The 19,595-nt window shown below is 37.1% G+C and overlaps 3 protein-coding genes and 2 non-coding genes across 6 annotated transcripts; 3 read left to right on the top strand and 2 right to left on the bottom strand.

Annotated features, from left to right (window-relative positions):
- The first annotated feature begins 725 nt into the window (after positions 1 to 725).
- Positions 726 to 2,815, top strand: LOC145481728 (kappaPI-actitoxin-Avd3c-like). Of its 2 annotated transcripts, none has more exons than XR_014048673.1 (3): positions 726 to 857; positions 1,708 to 2,118; positions 2,551 to 2,815. XR_014048673.1 is itself a non-coding variant. In XM_081460253.1 (3 exons), exons 1-3 carry the CDS (start codon positions 809 to 811, stop codon positions 2,568 to 2,570), a joined length of 255 nt encoding a protein of 84 aa, XP_081316379.1. In that variant the 5' UTR covers positions 726 to 808; the 3' UTR covers positions 2,571 to 2,815. The 2 variants fall into 2 exon arrangements, 1 of the variants encoding a protein (XP_081316379.1); XM_081460253.1 differs by having other exon boundaries at positions 1,933 to 2,118.
- On the bottom strand, positions 2,551 to 8,640 carry LOC145481725 (galactose-3-O-sulfotransferase 2-like). Its single transcript, XM_081460251.1, has 6 exons — positions 7,995 to 8,640; positions 7,265 to 7,543; positions 6,283 to 6,553; positions 5,599 to 5,800; positions 4,607 to 4,842; positions 2,551 to 4,205 (listed from the first exon to the last, which is right to left on the bottom strand). Exons 1-6 carry the CDS (start codon positions 8,198 to 8,200, stop codon positions 3,819 to 3,821), a joined length of 1,581 nt encoding a protein of 526 aa, XP_081316377.1. The 5' UTR covers positions 8,201 to 8,640; the 3' UTR covers positions 2,551 to 3,818.
- Positions 8,641 to 9,681: 1,041 nt separating this feature from the next.
- LOC145481727 (BPTI/Kunitz domain-containing protein-like) lies at positions 9,682 to 13,146 on the bottom strand. Its single transcript, XM_081460252.1, has 5 exons — positions 12,939 to 13,146; positions 12,390 to 12,587; positions 11,381 to 11,551; positions 11,068 to 11,267; positions 9,682 to 10,542 (listed from the first exon to the last, which is right to left on the bottom strand). The coding sequence occupies exons 1-5, from the start codon at positions 12,991 to 12,993 to the stop codon at positions 10,519 to 10,521; spliced, it is 648 nt and encodes a 215-aa protein (XP_081316378.1). The 5' UTR covers positions 12,994 to 13,146; the 3' UTR covers positions 9,682 to 10,518.
- A 2,308-nt stretch (positions 13,147 to 15,454) lies between these two features.
- Trnal-uag (transfer RNA leucine (anticodon UAG)) lies at positions 15,455 to 15,536 on the top strand. Its single transcript has one exon. It is a non-coding gene; the product is annotated as a tRNA-Leu (tRNA).
- A 216-nt stretch (positions 15,537 to 15,752) lies between these two features.
- On the top strand, positions 15,753 to 15,833 carry Trnal-aag (transfer RNA leucine (anticodon AAG)). Its single transcript has one exon. It is a non-coding gene; the product is annotated as a tRNA-Leu (tRNA).
- The last annotated feature ends 3,762 nt before the right edge of the window (positions 15,834 to 19,595 follow it).

Here is a 19,595-nt window from a genome sequence, read left to right as displayed (position 1 = left end):
ACCAATATCTAAATTCATTTACGCGACATGAATACCCTGTCAAGCACAAAAGTCAAACGAACAGTGAACGACATCAAGTGGTGGATATTTATTCACGTTAAAGCAGCTATTTAAAGACAGTGTATGGCAATCGCATAGGAAGGGCAAATGTCAACATGCATAAACTAAAGAAAGTTAGGGTTATGCTTGATAACTTCATTTAGGTATTTACCAAAAAATAACATGGTAAAAGAAATTGCTCTTTCTGTGTTTGTCCTTTCAAGTTTTTCGTGGTGCTTTTTTTTACTATTTTTTTATTTTATTTTATTTTTATTATTTTTATTATTATTATTTTTTTTCATGTTTAATTTTTGGCAATTCCCGAGGATAAGAGCCAAATTTGCGGCGACGGAAGGCTAATATAATTAATCTCAACCCTGTCTATAACTGTGGATGTAGCCTCACTCTCCCTTTATAAATAACACGCTGAGGCAATAAATAACTTTCAGAGAATTGTATGAATAGTCTCATTAACTCTTTTGCTGATTTTTGTAAGTCAAGTCTATTACGGTTACACATTAAGTGCACTTCGCATACAATGTGCCAATGAAATCGATCCGTGTTTTCTTAGTTTAAAGTTTTCTAAAATCTCCAGCACATATTGACCAAGTTCCGTCATCGAGTTAGTGGCACTCGAAACGTGACGTAGGTTCCTCATTTAGTTTAACTAAATGTGTAATGTAGACTCACACGTATTCAAACTTCATTTAGAGCGCGCTGGCACCGAGACCAGAAAGATCAAATTTTAGTGAAGTAACGTGTTGCAGAAATGAAGTCAGGCCTTCTTGTTATCACTTTGGTGTTGTGTGTTAACGCAGGTATGATAATTTGAATAATTGTTTAATTAATTGTTTTATTGTTTCAAGCTATGTATTTAAGACAGTCGTCAAATTCTTTCACGAGTTTTCGTTAGGAAGATTTACAGAACAGTTTTTTTCTTTTTTTTGAGCCCTTTATTCTCCAGGTCGTCTTGTGTGATCGTCTGTTATTTTGAGAAATGATTAGATTGGATATTTTTTTATTCAATAAATCTTTCATAGGTTTTGTTCGCCAATGTTCGGAAACGACTGAGAATATACGCGGTGTTAGTGAATCGGTAGCAAGCTGAACTTGATTGGATTTTTTAACGATTTAGTTTTTTTACGGTTTGGGCAGAGAACAATTCAGGCTCACATCGTTTTAACTAAATCATAGAATTTAATGTGTGGAAAAGAAATTCCCTGTAAATTAGCTCTCACAGAATTCGAGTATGGCTTTCTGTCGTCTTCGTGTAACACGTGTCGAAAGATCAATATATCAAATCATAATATCGACTTAGTAGTGCGAGTGGTTAGCTAAAATTATCTCGTCTAAGGTCTAAAAGTAATCGTGCTTTTTGTAATTTTTATGCAGTGCACGCTTTTGGTGTTAAAATTGTTGACCTTAAGTACAATATTCTTCTAATTTCGCAGAAATCAAAACATATTTCGCTAAGAAACACCTAGTGAATGTTTGTTAGTAATATTGCAGTGATACCAGTGTTTGCTATTTTTTTCACTGACTTGATTTCCTTTCCCTTTGAAACGCAGTCTATTAACTCGGCAAGCGCACAAGTGTTCTCTGTATTATCAGCCTGCTTTGAATTGAAAGTTAGAAGAAATTAATAGCATAAGTTCTAATATTTTGAAGGGGCACTGGCGTTCTCCTCCTGATGTGAGGTCTTCAAACGATCGATAGATAATTAACTGCACCATGGTGGTCGACCGGCAAAGAGCTGTGCACCATCGCCATGGTCGAAAAAAAAAAAATTGTTGCAGCTGGAATAAAATGGTTTGTCACGTTTTTCGTTTTCTCACTCAAAAAAGTATTGTACCTTAAGTTTTACTTTCTTCGTTGTTTTCCTCTCTTTTGCAGGCAGTCAGTTCGACGCCATGGACCCATTATGCTATCTACCAAAAAGAGTGGGACCTTGCAGGGCGCGCATGCCTCGGTATTTCTTCAACATAACTACTCAGAATTGTGAGCTTTTTTATTACGGCGGTTGTCTTGGTAACCAGAACAACTTCTGGCCACGTAAGAAATGCAGCGACAAGTGTTTTTGTAAGTATATTTAACATTTAATTTATTCTAGCAGTATGCAATGCAGAGCAAATTTCCAAATCTTCCCCTGCAGAAAAGAAAAGTATTTACAATAGATCATGTTTGGAAACATGGGGATCGAGACAAATGCAACATAAACGTTACGCTCAAAATTGTTTTCTGACTAAAGATTAGAATTTTTTTTTTTTTTTTATGATTGTTTTTCAAGTTACAAGGCGTACGCGCCGACCGCAGACTAAACTGCACGTGCATTGTAACAAATAAATATAACTACATACATGTATTCTCGAATTCATTTCAATGTTGGCCAGTTTATTTATATCTATCTTTGTGTCTGGAAAACTGTGAATCTGCACGCCTCGTCCCCGAGAGCCCTGGGATGGAGGTTGTACAATCTGGTATATGAATAACAGGTGTCTTGTTTTGTTGTAGATTCTCCAATGAAAGTGTGAATCAACCAACTGCAGTTTGGCCAGTTAGGAAGTTAAGGGTTCTCTCACAGCAACAAAATTATGATGTATTCAAACTTGCATGTCTCGCTATGAGACCAAGATAAAAAAAAAAAAAAAAAAATACCATTGAGAAGTAATAATTATGTTAAAGTAATAATAATCATCTGGTTGCTTCGTAGACATAATATCATAACATTGTATTGAAACATTTTTGATATAGCACTGAAATAAAACATGAAAAACGGTCCGGGTACACTTTTTTTTGTTCAAATTTAAGATTCGAGATTTCTTGGTATGACTACTCGTAGCTGTACCATCTTTGGGAATATTCTCTGCGAACCTTCCTTTCAGATCTGTTTCCTAGTCCAGCGCAAGGAGCAGGAGTCGAGGGGGAAGGGAGGGATAGAAAGAGAAAAAAAAAATCATTTTTTCATAATGGTTGCGTGGGTTGCTATGTTCCGTTGTTATCTCAATTCAGATTCTCGTGTTTAACTTTTTGGGCAAATATCTTGTACATTGTAGAACTTATTGTATTATCAGTGATCTTAAATTAAAGCAATCTTTACCTAAGATTGCTTTAATTTAAGGTAACTGTAGCAGTGCCTCGATTAATTTGATAGCCAATAGCTTGTACAAAAAGGGGAATTAGCAGGCAGCCGTAACGACTGAAAAAGACACAGAAACGACATCATTAAATTTACGTTTAATAATTGCACTGGAATAGCTTTGCCGTTTTCTTCTTTGAGTAATCCTGTAGCCAACAAGACAGCTGTAGTAAGTGGAATGGCGCTAACTTGAAAAGAGGGTAAAACTGTATAGGTAGCTATGATGAGATTTACAGTCCTTCTTACATCAACGGAGGCATTTGGTTTTTTCAGCAATTTGTTTGTTGTTTATTAAAGATACAACTGTAGATATAAAATATTATATATAAAACTGCTTTCTTCGTATTGCCAAACAATCAGTCTATTCGAATATACAAAATCACCTACATGTATTATAGAATTCTATAGATTTCAGTTAAGCGCAGAACACATGTGCGTTTAACTAAACCTTACGATACCCTGATTGTTTCTTTGAATGAGAGTTCATTTTGTGAGAGCGGAATACTCTAGATGTCGTAGCTTGTAGCTCTGGATTCCAGTGAATGTTTGCATCGGAGAAAGCCTTTACTGCTCTGACCGACTGTATTACCGTCCTGGATCTGCGAGATTGTGAATCGTGTGAATAATTCCACGCTAATGTTATCTACACGACTTCCGACTCTTCCAATCTGGTTTTGTTTACCTTGCTGTAAAACAAGTATCGTAGATGGTCATTGTGTTCCCCAAGCTTCAAGCTGAATTTCTTTTTTAAGTACGTTATGTAGCTCTCCTCTTTCATAGTCATTTTATCACATAAGTATTTGTTGATGTTTGCAGATAAGTTAGTGTAAAGTTTAACCTCCACTTCTCCCGTATCGTGGTTTGTTTGCAGCGAATGAATACACTCTTCCTCAAGGTCCCTGATTTTTCTACGTAGTTCTTTGACTTCTTGATAAAAGGTCTGATCCTGATTGGCGATTTTATTCCAGAAGGTTTTATTAAAGAAGTCATATAAGGCAGCGTCTGCATTGTTCCACTCATTAATCTGCGCCTGCAAATACACACCATAAAGAATGAACATTTATTCCTTTTGTTTTTATAAATTGAGTTACAGCGACATGACCAACGTTGTTGAAACTAGACAGATGGCTATGTTAATAAGTGGTGCGCGCTTTTTGATCATCAGTTCTTCATTTATTGCAGGATGTTTACATCTTTTTATACGCTCATTGCATGTTTCCGGTGCGGCCAACTGAATGTGATTTGAATACGTAGTCCATATACACCAATGCAAAAACCCCATTAAGATCCAGTTGCGAGATTCTGGGTTGAAATGTTTAATTTCAAATTATGTGAAATGACCTGTATCAGATTCGGGTGGGTACAGATCACAAACCAAAGAAATGAAGAGAGCGTGCTTGTTAAGATTAGACAAAGCCAAAGGCATTATACCTGCTGCTGATCCGTTATATTCGCCTGCTTGTACTCCTTTGATCTTTGACTTAGTTTGAAATAAACCACATCATCTAACTCCCAGCATAATTCCCTTTTCAGTAAAACGAGAGATTCGTCAAAATACTCCATGATAAGAACCAGGTCAATTTTCTCCGTCAGTTCATCAATGTGTTTCTGGATCATCAGTGGGTCATTGTAGTATTTGTGCTGGAGACCAAGGTCAAATATCTGCCCTGCGTAAGAAACAGACAATTACTAAACAGGTTTGCAAAGTAACGGAGGTACGATTTAGTCCATGTCCACTATTATTAGGGAGCCACAATATTTTAAATAACTTAAGGTAACAAGAAATCAAGGAGATTAACTAGCAATGAAATTAAAGCTATAAATGTAGTAATGTTACTTTTTTTTTGGGTGGGGAGGGGGGGATAATTTGGTTTCACAAGAACCAATTAAACCTTGACCAGAAGTAAAATTAAAAAAAAAAAAAGAAAATAAATTTGAACACTTAAGTGTAATTCATCTTAAAGTTCAACCTCCTGTCCTGTTCATATCCGATGATCTGCCTTAAACTCTGATTGATTGATTAAGCGTCAATCCGCATGCCGATAGTAGTATTTCATGCATTAAATAGAGAGATTGTAATACATGGCCGCGCTGAGATACGAAATATTTCTACGAACTAGTGTTGAAAGATATTGCACGAGTGACGCAGCGAATGAGTGAAATATTTTTCAATACGAGAAGAGATCTAGAAATTTCGTATCTCCAAGCGACCGTGCATTTTTTTTAATAATATATCATCCTCGCAATGAAACAAAGCCAGAAGTGTTTGACAGCGCGTGAAAATACTGCAAGCTGATTGCTCAAATATGATATCACACTTATGTGGATAAAAATGATATCATCACTACCGGGATGGTGTTTTTATCGATTTGCTCCCACTCGGTATACCACTAAATTTTATATAATAGAGATACTTAACCGACCATTTTTTGCCATGTTTATATTGATGTCAAATCGTGGCTTCTGCTGCAGATAGTGTAACAGATACTGTCTTGGTTTGGTCAGAAATTCATCAAACGGGTTGCTGGTGGTATTCATTCCAAGCAGGGTGTCAATTTGATACCCGTAAAAGACAGATTCGAAATGGCTCGTGGGCTTTCGAATCAAGGCAACATAGAAAGAGTCCTGAAAAAAATTAGTCGATTAAAATGGTTAATGTACCAGTGAGTAAACAAGAAGAGGAAAAAAGAACCATGTGACAAGAAACTGCTTTGTAATGGTAAGAGGACCACGCTAGCAACGTAGTTCGAAAAGTGATCGTATATTTTGAACTGACCCTTTTCTATTCTGAAAAGGAGTGATGGCGATTGATTTTTTGACCAATTACAAAGAAGTGATTCTTAAGTTTAAATCTTCGAGCGCCTCGGAGCTATTTTTCCCCCGTGCCCGCCCCTGTTGGTTTTGTAGCTCAAGACGAAAGAATGCGTAGACAACAGCACCTGCATAACATTTCATTGATGGAGAGGGGGAGGGGAGTGTCAGAGAATTATTTCTAGATGCATCTGAAATCAAACAGGGATTTCAATATTGTAAAGTGTCATTTTCTAAAAGCCCTTCAAGTTCTTTGTCGCTCATTGAAGGTCCAGACCAATCTCTTTGATACATACCTTGGGCATGAAGGATGCCATTGAATCTGGATCGAATCTAGCGTTGATAAGAAAGTTTGGAGCGGTGGAGTTGAGGTACGTCTTGTCTACAAAACTGGGATTGAAGTGCAGAGGCCAGTAAAAGTCATATGTTCTCTGCTTTGGAAGTGCAAAATCCAGCTCATTCAAATCGCCGTATCTGTACATAATGTTGGCCAATGTTCCACTTCCGCTTCGGTGAGTTTTTAGAAGCACTACATTTTTGAAAGGACGCCTAGGACCGCAAGGGATTCTTAAAAGAAGTTAAAGGGAAAATATTAGAACTTAATAAGGCTTTCCTTAGTCTATTTTTACATGAAGTAGAACAACCAGGCATTTTGCAAATAGCGCGATGTTGAATGTTTAAAGTAATCGATACACTTAGCTACAACTAGCTAGTTTTCAGGCAGGCAGCTTAAACTAAATAATAATAATAATAATAATAATAATAATAATAATAATAATAAAACAAATATTGCAAATAAACAAAACAGGCTTGAAAATCCTAACTGGTAGGAGGTAGATCGGTTGGTTATTTACCAAGTTCGCAAAATAGAAAAAATCTCCAATTGCAGCAACTACGAAAATACAAATACTCTTATTTCATTCTAAAAATGGCAGAAGGTAAAAGTAAAGTTCTGTGCCTCGTCGTGTAAAAGATATATAATTGTTCAGTCACATCATCATGCATTCCACAACCCTCTTAACCTCTTTATATACACATCTCAACAAGGTATCCTGGCATATCGCTTTCTAGCTTTACCAGCTCACCCGGATGACTTTGAATCGAAGCTAAAGAACCTTTACTGTTAGATGTGGAAACGCAACGATTTGTAACGAGATTTATTTACACATGCTTCTGAAAGCGGACATTTTGTCGAGTTTTAAAATTACTCCACAGAAAAGAGCAGGTACGCCTGGAACTAAACAGGATCTATTTCTGGGCTAAAAATCCAATTGTTACCTTTTCGGTTCTTCGGTGAACTCGTCCCATCCCATGTTGTAATCAATACTCTCATCTCGCTCAGAGTCACTTTTTGCCTCAGATTCATCATAGTCATTCATAAGACTCTCGTTGGTAGATTTTGACGGGGAGCTGTCACTTGTATTGTTGCGTTTTGTTCTCAGTTTTTCCGTGGTTTTGTCGATAAGGCCACTTTTTGCTTCAATGTAATTAGATTCATCTGTCGAGTCAAGCGCTAGGCGGTAGCCCTTCTTGTCCAGATAAACAAGCTGTGACGGCCTAAATCAAATACGACGTAAATTTAATAAATTTGTCGAACAAAGAGGACAAGCAAGACCATGTGACAGCTTGACAAACAAAGGCGTGAACTTATTAGGTCAAACTCTCCTCCGTTCGCTGTGATTGATAACAATTAAATCCTGCTTGGTAACTTAGAAAAAGAGTAATTGACCTTCCCATACCCGTTTAAGCGGAAAAACCAAACAAAGGAGTGATCTTTTTATCAGACTAAACAAAAGCCTAATCGATATATGTGTAAAAGAAATATTTTGTTGCCAGTTTTTCTGAAAAATATAGACCCAGCTGGAACTCTCACAACTCAATCTATTGACAGCGCTATAAGCTTTGAATTTGAACGACCCGTACCTAAATTGAACTAGCATAAAACTAATCACATCAAGTTGCATCTACCGTAGCTAGTCCGGCAATTTGAGAAGAAGACATCTCTTACCTCACCGAGAAAAATTCAATGTATTTGATGTCGACAGCATGGTGATTTTCGCTTGCTCCTTTGTCTTTGTTAACTTGAGCCACATAAGTTTGTGACGCTAGATACAACAGTACTGGAACACACATGAATAAACCACCCATCACCCAAGGAAAGCTCGAGTTACGATTCCTCATCGTTTTGACCTTGTGTTTTCGCCAACCAAGCATGACATTTGTAACGATTTTCTTCTCATAATAGGAACGCAGCGCATCGTTTCAATGTTTTGAATGTTTATGTTATTCAAGCCTGCTTTACAGACTGCAGAGCGTGAAAGCAGGTAATGCTGGTGTTTCATCCATAAAAACAACAACGGTCCCTAAGCACAGCTGGTATTTCTTTAAACATGACATTTTCAATAGCTTTGTCAAAACAAGTCTTCACTTGTGCATCTCCCAACCTTCGCTGCCTAAAGTTTGTAACGCCCGTTTTAACCGACCAACACAATTTGTAAATGAATATCAATGTACATGATTTGATGCGAAAATTCACGATTTGTGGAGTAATTATTGTTGGCACAGTTTTCATTATCTTCACTGGTGTTAACCAGCCGTGCTATTTGTGTTTACTCAATCACATAAAATTTTTGAAGGATGAAATTTTTGCCATGACAAACCCTTAGCCTGGCGCCTCTTCTTTGTTAAAACATAAAAGTGCAAACTATTAGAGGTGAAATAAATTGAACTTATTGTAGTGTATTTCTACAATAGAGGTGTTACATGGAATTTTAGTGATTACCAAAACACTAACATTGAGTGTGACTACAAAAGTAGTGTGGGTTAACGACTATGATAATTGCTAATTTAGACGCTTAAATTTGCTGAAGTTTTGAAACCAATAAGAGCTGAATATTCCCTGGTATGATTTCAATTTCCTGGTACGATCTCAAGTTTTGAGATGTTCTCTTAGTTATAAATTGTTCCTTTGCACTAGTCCGGGGACATGTTATTATCAGCAGTTATTTAGAAATTATTAACATAACCTCTTCTTGGAATTATCCACCTTTCGATTTTGCTTGTTTGTTTGGTTGGTTTTCCTATTTTGGATTGTTTGTTTCAACTCTGGCGATCCCCATTGAAGTATACCAGTTAATATGGCTGACATATGATTTTAACTATCCGAGCTATACATATTTCGTACCTCACACTTCTGTGTTGGAACATTTTTAATTGCTACTTGAATAAATAATTATTTTATTGCGGCAAATCTCAAAGGACACTCTTGTAACACGTTTTTGAATTAATGTCTTCTCTGAAACTCGTAAGCAACTTATTATTATATTATGGGAAAAGGACGAAACTAGAAAGCCCGCCTTTCTTCTTCGATTTTTCCTTGTTGTATAGTTGTTGTTTTAAGGCATTGCGTCTTATGTTTGTCAGACCGTTCTTGTTTTGTGAAGTGAAACTGATTTCTGTTATTATAAAATCGCTTCTGTATCTTTGTTTTGGTAGGCTAACAAAAACCTCAAGTGAAATGTTCTTCTTCCTCTTGCTCGGTCCAAGAAAAATGTACAAATGAAACTTATGCGCAAGCGTACCTGTGTAAGGCCTTACGTACTTAAGCATAAATTACTAGGTAGTATTATTTTGACACTTGATAACGATATACAGAGGACAGATTAAGGTTATAAATCTATAGTTCAGTAGAGGATTTAAAAGCAACATTGCGCGCTGGCAGAAGTACAGAAACAGATTTTCCCGATACTGACAACCGATTTTTCCCCCAGGAGAGGATACTCCCATTAATAGAATTGGGAGGTTGTTCTCCTCTAACTGAGTACATATGCATTTCGCACACTGGAGGTAGATAAACAGTAGGGTTACTAACGGGTAAATTGGGTAACCAACGGGTAACTAACTGCCACGTAGGTGTTTAAAAGGCCCTATTCAATTTTTTTGCACAGACGCACCTCACGGTTGAGTCATCCACTGGTTATGCATGTACAAAAGGGATAAAGTGTGCTTGCTATACAAGCATCTGTGAAAGGGATGTCATTTTCTATGGAAGGTATGTGTGGAGGGTTACCTTTCCTCTGGAAAATGGCATGTTCAAAGTGGAATTAAGGGCTTGCACCTCGCGATAGGGGGGGCCTCTGTTTGCAAAACTTTGTTGGGTACCCCCCTAGCCGGGATTTCACAAGTTCAAATGGGTGAGCAGCTATACGGGTCTTTAAAAGACCTAAAACAACTTTATTTAACGATTATATAGTACTGGATTATTTCATCTGCCATAAATTGCATTTTGTCAGCTTTGGGGAACACAACGAGATTTGACGATTTCACGTGCATTTTCTGACGAAAGGTTCCGCGTCAGACCTTGGTTTTTGAAAATGACGATGGAATCTCATAATTGGTCTCCTTCTACAAATTTACAACAAGAGTTAAAAAAAAACAAAACAAAACAAAACAAAAAAAAACAAAGAAACAAAAAACATTGAAAATGACAAAAATTGAATGCTTCTTCAGGAAGATCGTATTCAGGGGAGACTTCAATTTTCCACAGTTCCTTGGTTCTGAAAATCAAAGAAAGAAACAAATTTAAAAAGCTACAACTTTACTGACGAATTAATTGCTCATCGTGCCTGGCTTATTTTGTATTGTATTATGGTACAAATAGCTGGATCCACATAGTCTAAATATAGTTTAACATTGTGATATTAATCCTTTGTAATTTAAACGTAGTTAACCAATCGCATTAATTTACTTCGTTCCATACTTGGACTGTCCTACAAGCATAGATTTTATTCACCTAATTGAGCAGCACGAAAATGGGCCAATTAGCTCATTACGATCACACAATCAGCGCTCTCCATGGAAGGGTTGAAACCCTAGAACGGATTATCCTCCAAAACATTTCCTGAGGCTTAGCTTGTGTTTACGAAACTCATTAATATATTCGAACAAAGGCACACAGACAATAGGAGAGGAAAGTGCCCGTGAAGCACTTGAACATTATAAAGCACAAGGCCAGCTTCGGCCTCATTCTCTGGTATTTCCAACTAAAAACGAAAAAAGAACGACACGTGGTTTTCACTTACAAGACAATAGTTATTGCATTCTCCAAGGCTCTTGAAGTTATTTCTGTTCCCTTGGCACCCGCCATAGGCGAACCGCTGACATCGTCCCGTGCTTATGTTGTAGAAGTACCTAACGAAATATCCTCTACATGGTCCTGTCTCCTTAGGCAAGTAACAGGCTGCTGCTAAATTGACCGATGAAATAACGTTTAATTTATTACCTACAAAACAAATAATTTCATAAAATTTGATCAAATTTCATAATTGCAATTGGAATATTATTCCATATAGGCGTTTTGTTGGTTCTCAAGGGGGTGCAAGAACAGAAACTTACCCACACAAGTATTATAACACTGAGACTTGATCCAGAATTTGTTTTTGTTTCCAAAACAACCGCCATAGATAAAACGCTCGCAAGTTCCAGTGCAAGCGTTGTAATAATAAACCGGGAAATATCCATTGCATGGTCCCGGCTCCATAGGTAATGAACACCTAGGCAGGGTGTCTAAAGAAAAGAAAACAACGACAATCATTGCACAATATCCTCTTTGCTACGTATGTAATGGACTTTTTTAACTTGGGTGTTGTTGTTTGTTTGTTTGTTTTCCATTACAGACCACGTAAAATTCTCTAGGAAATTGTTCTTTCGTCTATTTCAATTTTTTTCATTCATATATATACACGACTGTTTGAGAATTTGAAAGCAAAAATTCTCAGGAGTACCATTACGTGGTCTGAAATGGGACAACAAACCGCCCAAGCTAAGAAGGCGTATAAGCCCTTTTCAGCTATGGGTCACGGAATTTGTTTATAATCTGTCTCTGATAATAAAAACTTTTTCATGCCTGAATATAATACTTACTTTCTAGTTCAGAGAGACTTGTAACTTTCGATCGTTTAATAGTTATATGAGATTTATCTCTTTTCTTGAAATCCGCCCAGTGACCCTAGCAATTCAGTGTACTTATGGTCATCTTCCTCGTTATCATCACGTAAGTCTTTATTTTCTACTTTGGATAATGCACGTGAAATCAAGTAAATCTGCACGAATTAACCTACTGGGGGTATACTGAATGTCGGTACTTTTTGTTGATTTGAATACCAGGAGAAATTAGAAGATTGTCGTTTCTTAATTATAGTTTAGAAGTTAAACGCCTTAATATCTAATCGGATAAATATAAGTTGCTTTTGTTAATCTGGATTAAAGAAAGAGCAGGCTGAATATCACAATGTTTAGAGCCCTAGCTGACGATCTTTATGTTCTCTGGGAGCACTTAGCCCGTTAGCTTTCAGTTTCTTCCACTATCTTCTGAGTAATGTTAATGAAGCAAAACTTTACTTACTTGGACACTTCATTTGGCAATCTCTGTGAGACATAAAATTGTTTTCGTTCCCTTGGCAGCCCCCGTAAATGAACTCCTTGCAGTGACCCATCTTCTTGTCAAAATAGTATCTTCTGAAAGCAGCTCTGCATGGCCCCGAGTCTTCGGGAAGGAGGCAGGCCTCGTCCAAATTCGAACAATATTTCGCAGCATCCAAACCTATCAAGTATGAGAGTAACAGAAATGAGTCGTTTTTATCAGTAAGTCACGCAAATGCAATAAATTAAAGAAAATAACTCGTTCAGACAACTAGAAACCGATCCGGAAATAAATTTCGCGTTTTGCAAATAATTGATGTCAGAGCAAAAGCAACTCTAACGACTTGTTTTCAGTTAATCAGTGTAACGTTCTTTGGAGTTGACAATGCGCTGAAGCCGCAGATCAATTCAGTTCTCGCAGGTTCTTATAAAAGGAAGCGAAACTACTTCTGCTTCCGTTTTATTCTGGAATTGAAAACATGGAAAAGCAGTTAAGGTTAGAAAGTACAAAGTTGCCTATTGAGATGCATACCTGAGTAGAGGAAGAGGACGAAGATGTGCATTGCAATATTTCTAGCGAACTTCATGCTGCTTTTGGGCAAAGTTTCTCCGATTTACACAAAGACAACTGTGACCTGTAACGTGTGTGAGGTACTAACTGTCTGGAACTGAAGTTACGAGATTTGTATCTTATCAGGTAAGCGAACATCAGCGTCATTCAAGTAAGCATAATTGTTAAATCCTCGCCTACCAACCGGTTTCCGTGACAGCAACATGCGGTTTAAGTTTCGCTGGTCAGAAACTTCAATCCTCAGCTACTACAGTGACGCAATAAAGCTGAGGTATCAAATTTATAATGATAGTAAATTAAGTAAAATCCTTCTTTCCTTTTATTTCGTAACTTCCGTGATGCTTATAACATACCACTTGGTGAAATCTAGAATTTAAGCTGGGATTATGTTAACATTTAAGAGTTACTTAACGATGTTTTCAATTATACGAGGTAAGCTTCTTTTCAAGGTAGAGAATGAAACAAATTATGTGCAAACTGACAGTTTTCGTAATTACTAAACACGACAAAGGTCACAGTGACCATGAAGTAAAAAAAGCCTAGTTCTCGTCTGCCTTTTTAATTATTTTCCTACTACAACAGCAAACCAATGACAACACATTCATTTATTGATGTCAGTTGTTCTGTGCATAACAGTCCACATTTTAATTATAATTCACAAGTGACTTTGTTTTACTTGATTTCTTCCATCAGATAAATGCAGAACATTTAATTTTACTTCTTTGGCTTCTTTTGATGGTTTAAGATTTTTGAATTAAAAGAGGCAAGGTAGTGTGACCTCTTACAAGCCAAAGAGTAAATTTTCTCTTAAATTCCAACATAAAAGAAACTTCCATTTTGAACCACTAAGCAATCGGACAGGACTGATTTTTCATAGTCCGGACGTGTTATTTGTCAAAACTGCTAAAACTTTTATTTATTTCATCTGGACAAACAGGGAAGTAACATTGATTTACCATAATCACAGAAACGTGACTTTTTTCGTTGTTTGTTGAGAACTAGGCGTAGGATAGCTGGCCAGCATATGTAATACGTGCTCCCTGTCTTGTTCTAGTAGCCAGGGTATGTGGCAAAAAATAACATTAAAGTGTAAAGTTAAATTCTAATTGTTTGAGGGGGCGAAATTTGACGTTCTGGATGTCATGATCAGTAGTCTCTAAGTCACGTTCTATATCATCGCATTACAGCTTAGTGACATACTCCGCGGTTTTAGCGAGGGGCACTGAAAATAATACGTCCTCAAAAACACCTAAGACTACGTATCTGTCTGCTTGACCTCATGATATACGTGACTCACGGGAGTGTCCTTTTTGGAAAATGCTCTGATTTAAACATTTACTTCGCTGTAACTTAAAGCAACTTTAATTTATCCCTTATTCTTAGCTGATGTCCATCCCTGACTGCAATTTTAGTAATTTTACTTTTCTTTCATCTCAAAGAGCTTACCATTTGCTAGAACTGACCAGTGGAACCAGGCCGTCTATAAATAAAAAAAGTCTTAGTTCTAAGGATCGTTAGAACTGGTTCTGGCCGAATTGGCCTTGCTCGTGGAATAGCTGAAGAATTTTAAACCGCTCAGCTCTCTCGCTCCACCGAGAAACTCAGGAGGTGATGATATTGACCACCCCGGCCTGAACGATCTATGAATAAATTTGTCGCCGGGTGCATCAGTTTTTATACCGGACAGATGGTAGGATTAACAGCCACATCAGAAGTTCGCGGTATTCGTTTTCTCGCTTTTATCTTGTTTCACGACGGATATAAACTGTAAGCAAGTTTAATATCTGTATCATTCTGGGAAGCGTATCGCATGGGTAATCTCGTCCCGTTCGCGCTTTCGTTTTTGGGAATTATTCTCTTTTCTTTTTCCCTGTGGCTCTCTCTTTTTTCTTTCTCTCTCTTTCTCTCCTTTCTCTCTCTCTCTCTCTCTCTCTCTCTCTCTCTCTCTCTCTCTCTCTCTCTCTCTCTCTCTCTCTCTCTCTTTCTTTCTTTCTTTCTTTCTTTTTTTCTTTCTCTCTTTCTTTCTCTCTTTCTTTCTTTCTTTCTTTTTTTATTTTTTTATTTCTCTCTCTCTTTCTTTCTTTCTCTCTTTTTCTCTTCTTCTTTTCAGTTTTTCTTTTTGTTTGTTGCTATCAAGTTAGATACATTTGTACATATTCATTGCCAATATAATTAATTAGAAGAAAATGCGTATAACGGCTCCGAAGCACATCGTATTGGAACATTAGCTACTAGATGGAACACAAAAAAAATATATCCCAATGTCGTCCTCTCCATCTTCCTAAAAGAGAGTTTTGGCCTCAACTTACCATCTAAAAAAAAAAAAATTGTTCGCGGAATGCGTTATGAATATGGTTCAGTCATGAGTCAAGCGGAGGAAACCAAGCAGACCTGCTTTTCACCTTTAACCCGTCAGTACTGATAAATGATAAGAGCCCCTAGACTTGCAATGCTTTGGACCAATATTATGAGCATCTGGTGGCGTGGCCGAGTGGTCTAAGGCGCTGGTTTTAGGCACCAGTCTCTTCGGAGGCGTGGGTTCGAATCCCACCGCTGCCAAAGTTCGATTTAAGGCTAATACGAAACTATAGCTATTTTATTAACTATGAATAGCGGCACTTGTCTTGTCGATCATACAATATTTGGTACTTATCTACAATACTAGAACAAGCCATGCTGATCTGGGTCACCAAGACTTAAAAATCAACTGTAACCAATAACTCAGCTGTTCTAATGAAATGCAAACTTGTTAGAATTGCTTGGCCCTCCATATCTGGTAGCGTGGCCGAGCGGTCTAAGGCGCTGTTTTAAGGCACCAGTCTCTTGGAGGCGTGGGTTCAAATCCCACCGCTGCCAAGTTTCTTTATTTGCAGTGTGCGTCATGATAGGCCGACTAAAACCACGCGGGATGTTGGGAGATTACGTGAAAAGCTTGTAAACCTCCAGTCGTTAGCCGAGTGATTTGCAAGCTTTTTGAGTATTGTCCCAACATCTTATGTGGTTTATTGCGCCGTTAAAGCCATAGAAAGAGTGATTTATTGTCTTTATTAAATACTATGGAACATTTTTGTCAAAGAGTAGGAAATTTATCGTACTTTAGAGACCAAGCTGCTTATTCTCACGGCAATGTTATGAAAAAATGCGGCAAACCAACGACAGAAGCTGAAAGAATGAAAGCATAGACTCAGCGCAGCACAGAAGATCCGCAAAGCAAAGCGACGGAAACATTTCGCGTTATAAATGGTTTAGCAAAGGAAAGGAAAAGAAAAGGTTATCGATGAAAGACAGAGAGTGCATTAGTGCATTAATAGTACAAACTTCATAGGCTTGTCAAGACCTTAGCGAAGTTATTCAACGATAACTTTAAAACATTTTGCAAATGGAATAAAGGTTAGTTCTAAAAGCGCTGCTTTGGAAATTTCTTTACTTATGTTGAAGGCTATGAAGTCCGTGTTTCTCTGTATTTTGCTGAATGATCAGCTGTTACTTGAGAGCCTAATGGGAACTAAATTCATCGTTAACTCGAAAGAAATCTTTTACCATCTTTTTTGATTACCCAAATTGATCAGTCATGCCCAGCTGTAATATATCAGAACTACGTCTTCCACAGACCGTTGCAAGCACTCTTTCTTCTAAACTCAAGCGTAAACAGAATCGGCTTTAAATTTTTGCCCTGTTGTTCTGAACAAAACGCTCAGTATATGTTGAATTAAACGCTATTCGTAGTTTTGATATCACAGCCAGGGAAAGCCGAAAATATGGATAAAGCTTATGTTCTCGCTAGTATTCTGAGTCTCCAGTTCTGTTGCAGTGCTGTCTGAAATCACTGCAGGCGTTTATCGGTACAATAAAGGTAGATGTTTTCACCAATCAAAGCGCGCGTAATATTTCAGTCACTATAAATGTGAAAAAAAGATAAAAAGCACTTTTTGCTATGAAAATCCCATAATAAAAAGCACCATCAGCCTTAACCCTTGGACATACAAGGTAATTCATACCTCTAGCGTGGTACAAACAGAGGGGGAGGGGATTGATGGAACCAGCTCCTCCCCCCCCCCCCCCCCTTCTGGGATTTCGTTCTGTTAGAGCACGGCGAAATAAATTTACATTGATTAGATAACCCTGAGCTTCCTCTACAAGATGATACCATTTTTTGAAGGTTGTGACATCATATGACGTCAAATGACGTCTTTTCACCCGGCATTTCGGATCCGCCATCTTGGATTTCATGGTTATTTAAAAAGTCAAAAACTACCAGAAATTAATGCAAAATCAAGCCACAATACTTTTGAAACGTACGAATTCGCGAGTTTCGACAAGGTGATGAAGAAAACTAAAAAAAATACAGAATTGTGTCAAAAAAAATTGTGGCCAAAGCTACATGAAATTTGATGGTTGCCATGGCAACGTCAAAAAATGATAGACACACAATTGACAAAATAAAATTTCTGCAGAGGATGAATGAAAAGCTACTGAAAGTTTCAGCCCCTCAGAGTAAATTGTTTTCTCAAAAATTTGAAAAAAACCTTATGGGGGCGTTTCATACCTGGTAGCGTGGTCAGACGAGGCAGAAACTTGTTTTTAGGAGAGTGGAGAGGACAACATTTGGATATGTTCGAATTGTTGTGTCTTTCTAGGAGGAATTAATTTGGCGACAAATTCTGAATACGATGTGTTCCGGAGCATTATACGAATTAAATTTTAACTTGTCATAGCATTCGCATGTATTCTTGTGTTTTGTATCATAATCACCGTGCAAAAAGATATTACGAACTCACGCCCTTGAAGAGACTGGTGCCTTACACCACTAACAAAAATGGTTACAAATTGATCACGGAGTGTCACGAATATGGATCACGATATCTGCCATGACTCATGGGCGTAATAATAATAATAATAATAATAATAATAATAATAATAATAATAATAACTTTATTTAAGTGCCAAATGTATCTAGCGCTATTTAATATGCTAACTGGGGACACTGTAAATAAATAAACAAATATTTGAAATATAACATAAACTATTTAGAGCGATGTTCTGAGAGTGTCGAGAATCGGAAGTCAGTCACGAAAAATCGATTTTTCTTTTATTCCGCCAAAACATACCTTTGGGTTAAATTATTCAAGGAAAAATAGTTTAAAGTTCCAACGATTTATTTTACGGCCAAAATTTAAAATGTTCAGAATTTCACGCTTCTTTACGAAAAGAGCGGGAGCGTAAAAACAATCCTACGAAATCAAAACTTGGCCAAAATATTATTTCATTCTCATACTTTAAAATTGTGTAATAAGTTTCTTGAAGTTTTGTTTGTAGCTTTGTAACGAAGGGTATTTGTACAGCCGCCATTTGTGTCTCTTAGCAAGGAACAAATAAAGGCCAACTTTGACTAGTATAAATGGCCTCTGGTATATATCATTTCGTCAAAATATCTACATTTTAGGAAACCTTAGTTATTGTTTTTTTAACCCGAAAAGTTGTAGCTCTGGGAATTAAAATATTCTCCGTCAGTAAAAATAAAATGTTAAAGCATGTAAGCGAGTTCAAATTTAAGCAAATCACAAGGTTATTCTTTGGAAGTCAGCGGTTTTAAACAGGAAACAACGACTCACCGTTACTTACGTTCCATCTGCTGCTATAGAAAATATTTTAACTTCCCAGTGTCCTTGTGAGCTGTTCTGTAAAATATTTTCAGTAAAGCAGCGAGTATAAACGGCCATAAAATTCGATAAGGTCGACAATGTTTATATTTGAGATGAGACTGCGTAGCACACACAGTCTTGGCTGTTTTCATCGTCTTGCTCAGTCGAGAGTCCTTTAAAAATATGATAGAATATTCGCTTCAAACCGTAACAAATTAGTTTCTCATATCCATATGCCTCATATCGACTAATGAGTAAATAAATCAGTCCCCGTACACTGAATGAACAACTCGACTGACCTCTGAGGTCAGGAGGTCACCTGATATGTCATTATGTTACTTTTCCCCGGTTTCACATTACACGCGTAACGCCGTATTGAACATCACGGTATTTAGTTGAATTCCGGTGTACAAAATCTCTTTAAAGACATTTCGATTTAAAAAGGAAATTGAAAAAGCAACATTTTGACATAATTGTTAGCTTCTAAGATATCGTTCATAGATGCATGATACCCTGAAATAATTTCAACACTGGGTTGATCTCTTTGATGTCAACATGATTTATAGTTTTGCGCTTAGTAACATTTGGCACACATCTAAACGTGCGCAAAGATTAATACTCAAAAATAAGAAACCGTTTATCTGCAAGAAAAGCTGGACCGCCGAAGATAATAATGTTTTAAATTCTGCATATTTTTTATTCGAGTAACCCAAGCTACCTGCTTTCAGTAACGCTTTGTGTTGCTTAGCAAAAGTGACAAACTTACTGTATGAAAATAAAGGCTTAATTACATTTGTTTCATTCTTTTATTTTTCTAATCTGAAATTTATATAGCCTTAAGATTTTTCTTCCAAATTTACCGTTCAATTTCCTATCCCGGCCATATTTGAAGACATTCCTTCTCATTTGATTACTGTAAAACTTTACAATCACATATCTTGAGGAGGTTCAATATTTCCCTGTGTCGTTGAAGCCG

Source organism: Orbicella franksi, chromosome 3 (genome assembly GCF_964199315.1).
Source record: "Orbicella franksi chromosome 3, jaOrbFran1.1, whole genome shotgun sequence".
In the NCBI taxonomy this organism is placed as follows: domain Eukaryota; kingdom Metazoa; phylum Cnidaria; class Anthozoa; order Scleractinia; family Merulinidae; genus Orbicella; species Orbicella franksi.
Note: the sequence above shows the minus strand (reverse complement) of the source record. Positions and strands in the feature narration are given on the sequence as shown.

Bases quoted from the DNA above. Each gene is read 5' to 3' on its own strand.
- LOC145481727 (XM_081460252.1), bottom strand. From the start codon at position 12,993: ATGAAGTTCGCTAGAAATATTGCAATGCACATCTTCGTCCTCTTCCTC. The intron at 12,588-12,938 runs GTATGCATCTCA...CATACTTGATAG, and splicing joins CGTCCTCTTCCTCTACTCAG to GTTTGGATGCTGCGAAATAT. The intron at 11,268-11,380 runs GTAAGTTTCTGT...TTTGTTTTGTAG, and splicing joins GTGTTATAATACTTGTGTGG to GTAATAAATTAAACGTTATT.
- LOC145481728 (XM_081460253.1), top strand. From the start codon at position 809: ATGAAGTCAGGCCTTCTTGTTATCACTTTGGTGTTGTGTGTTAACGCA. The intron at 858-1,932 runs GTATGATAATTT...TCTCTTTTGCAG, and splicing joins GGTGTTGTGTGTTAACGCAG to GCAGTCAGTTCGACGCCATG. The intron at 2,119-2,550 runs GTAAGTATATTT...GTTTTGTTGTAG, and splicing joins ATGCAGCGACAAGTGTTTTT to ATTCTCCAATGAAAGTGTGA.
- LOC145481725 (XM_081460251.1), bottom strand. From the start codon at position 8,200: ATGCTTGGTTGGCGAAAACACAAGGTCAAAACGATGAGGAATCGTAAC. The intron at 6,554-7,264 runs GTAACAATTGGA...ACTTCTTTTAAG, and splicing joins TTCACCGAAGAACCGAAAAG to AATCCCTTGCGGTCCTAGGC. The intron at 4,843-5,598 runs GTCGGTTAAGTA...TTTCTTACGCAG, and splicing joins TATAAACATGGCAAAAAATG to GGCAGATATTTGACCTTGGT.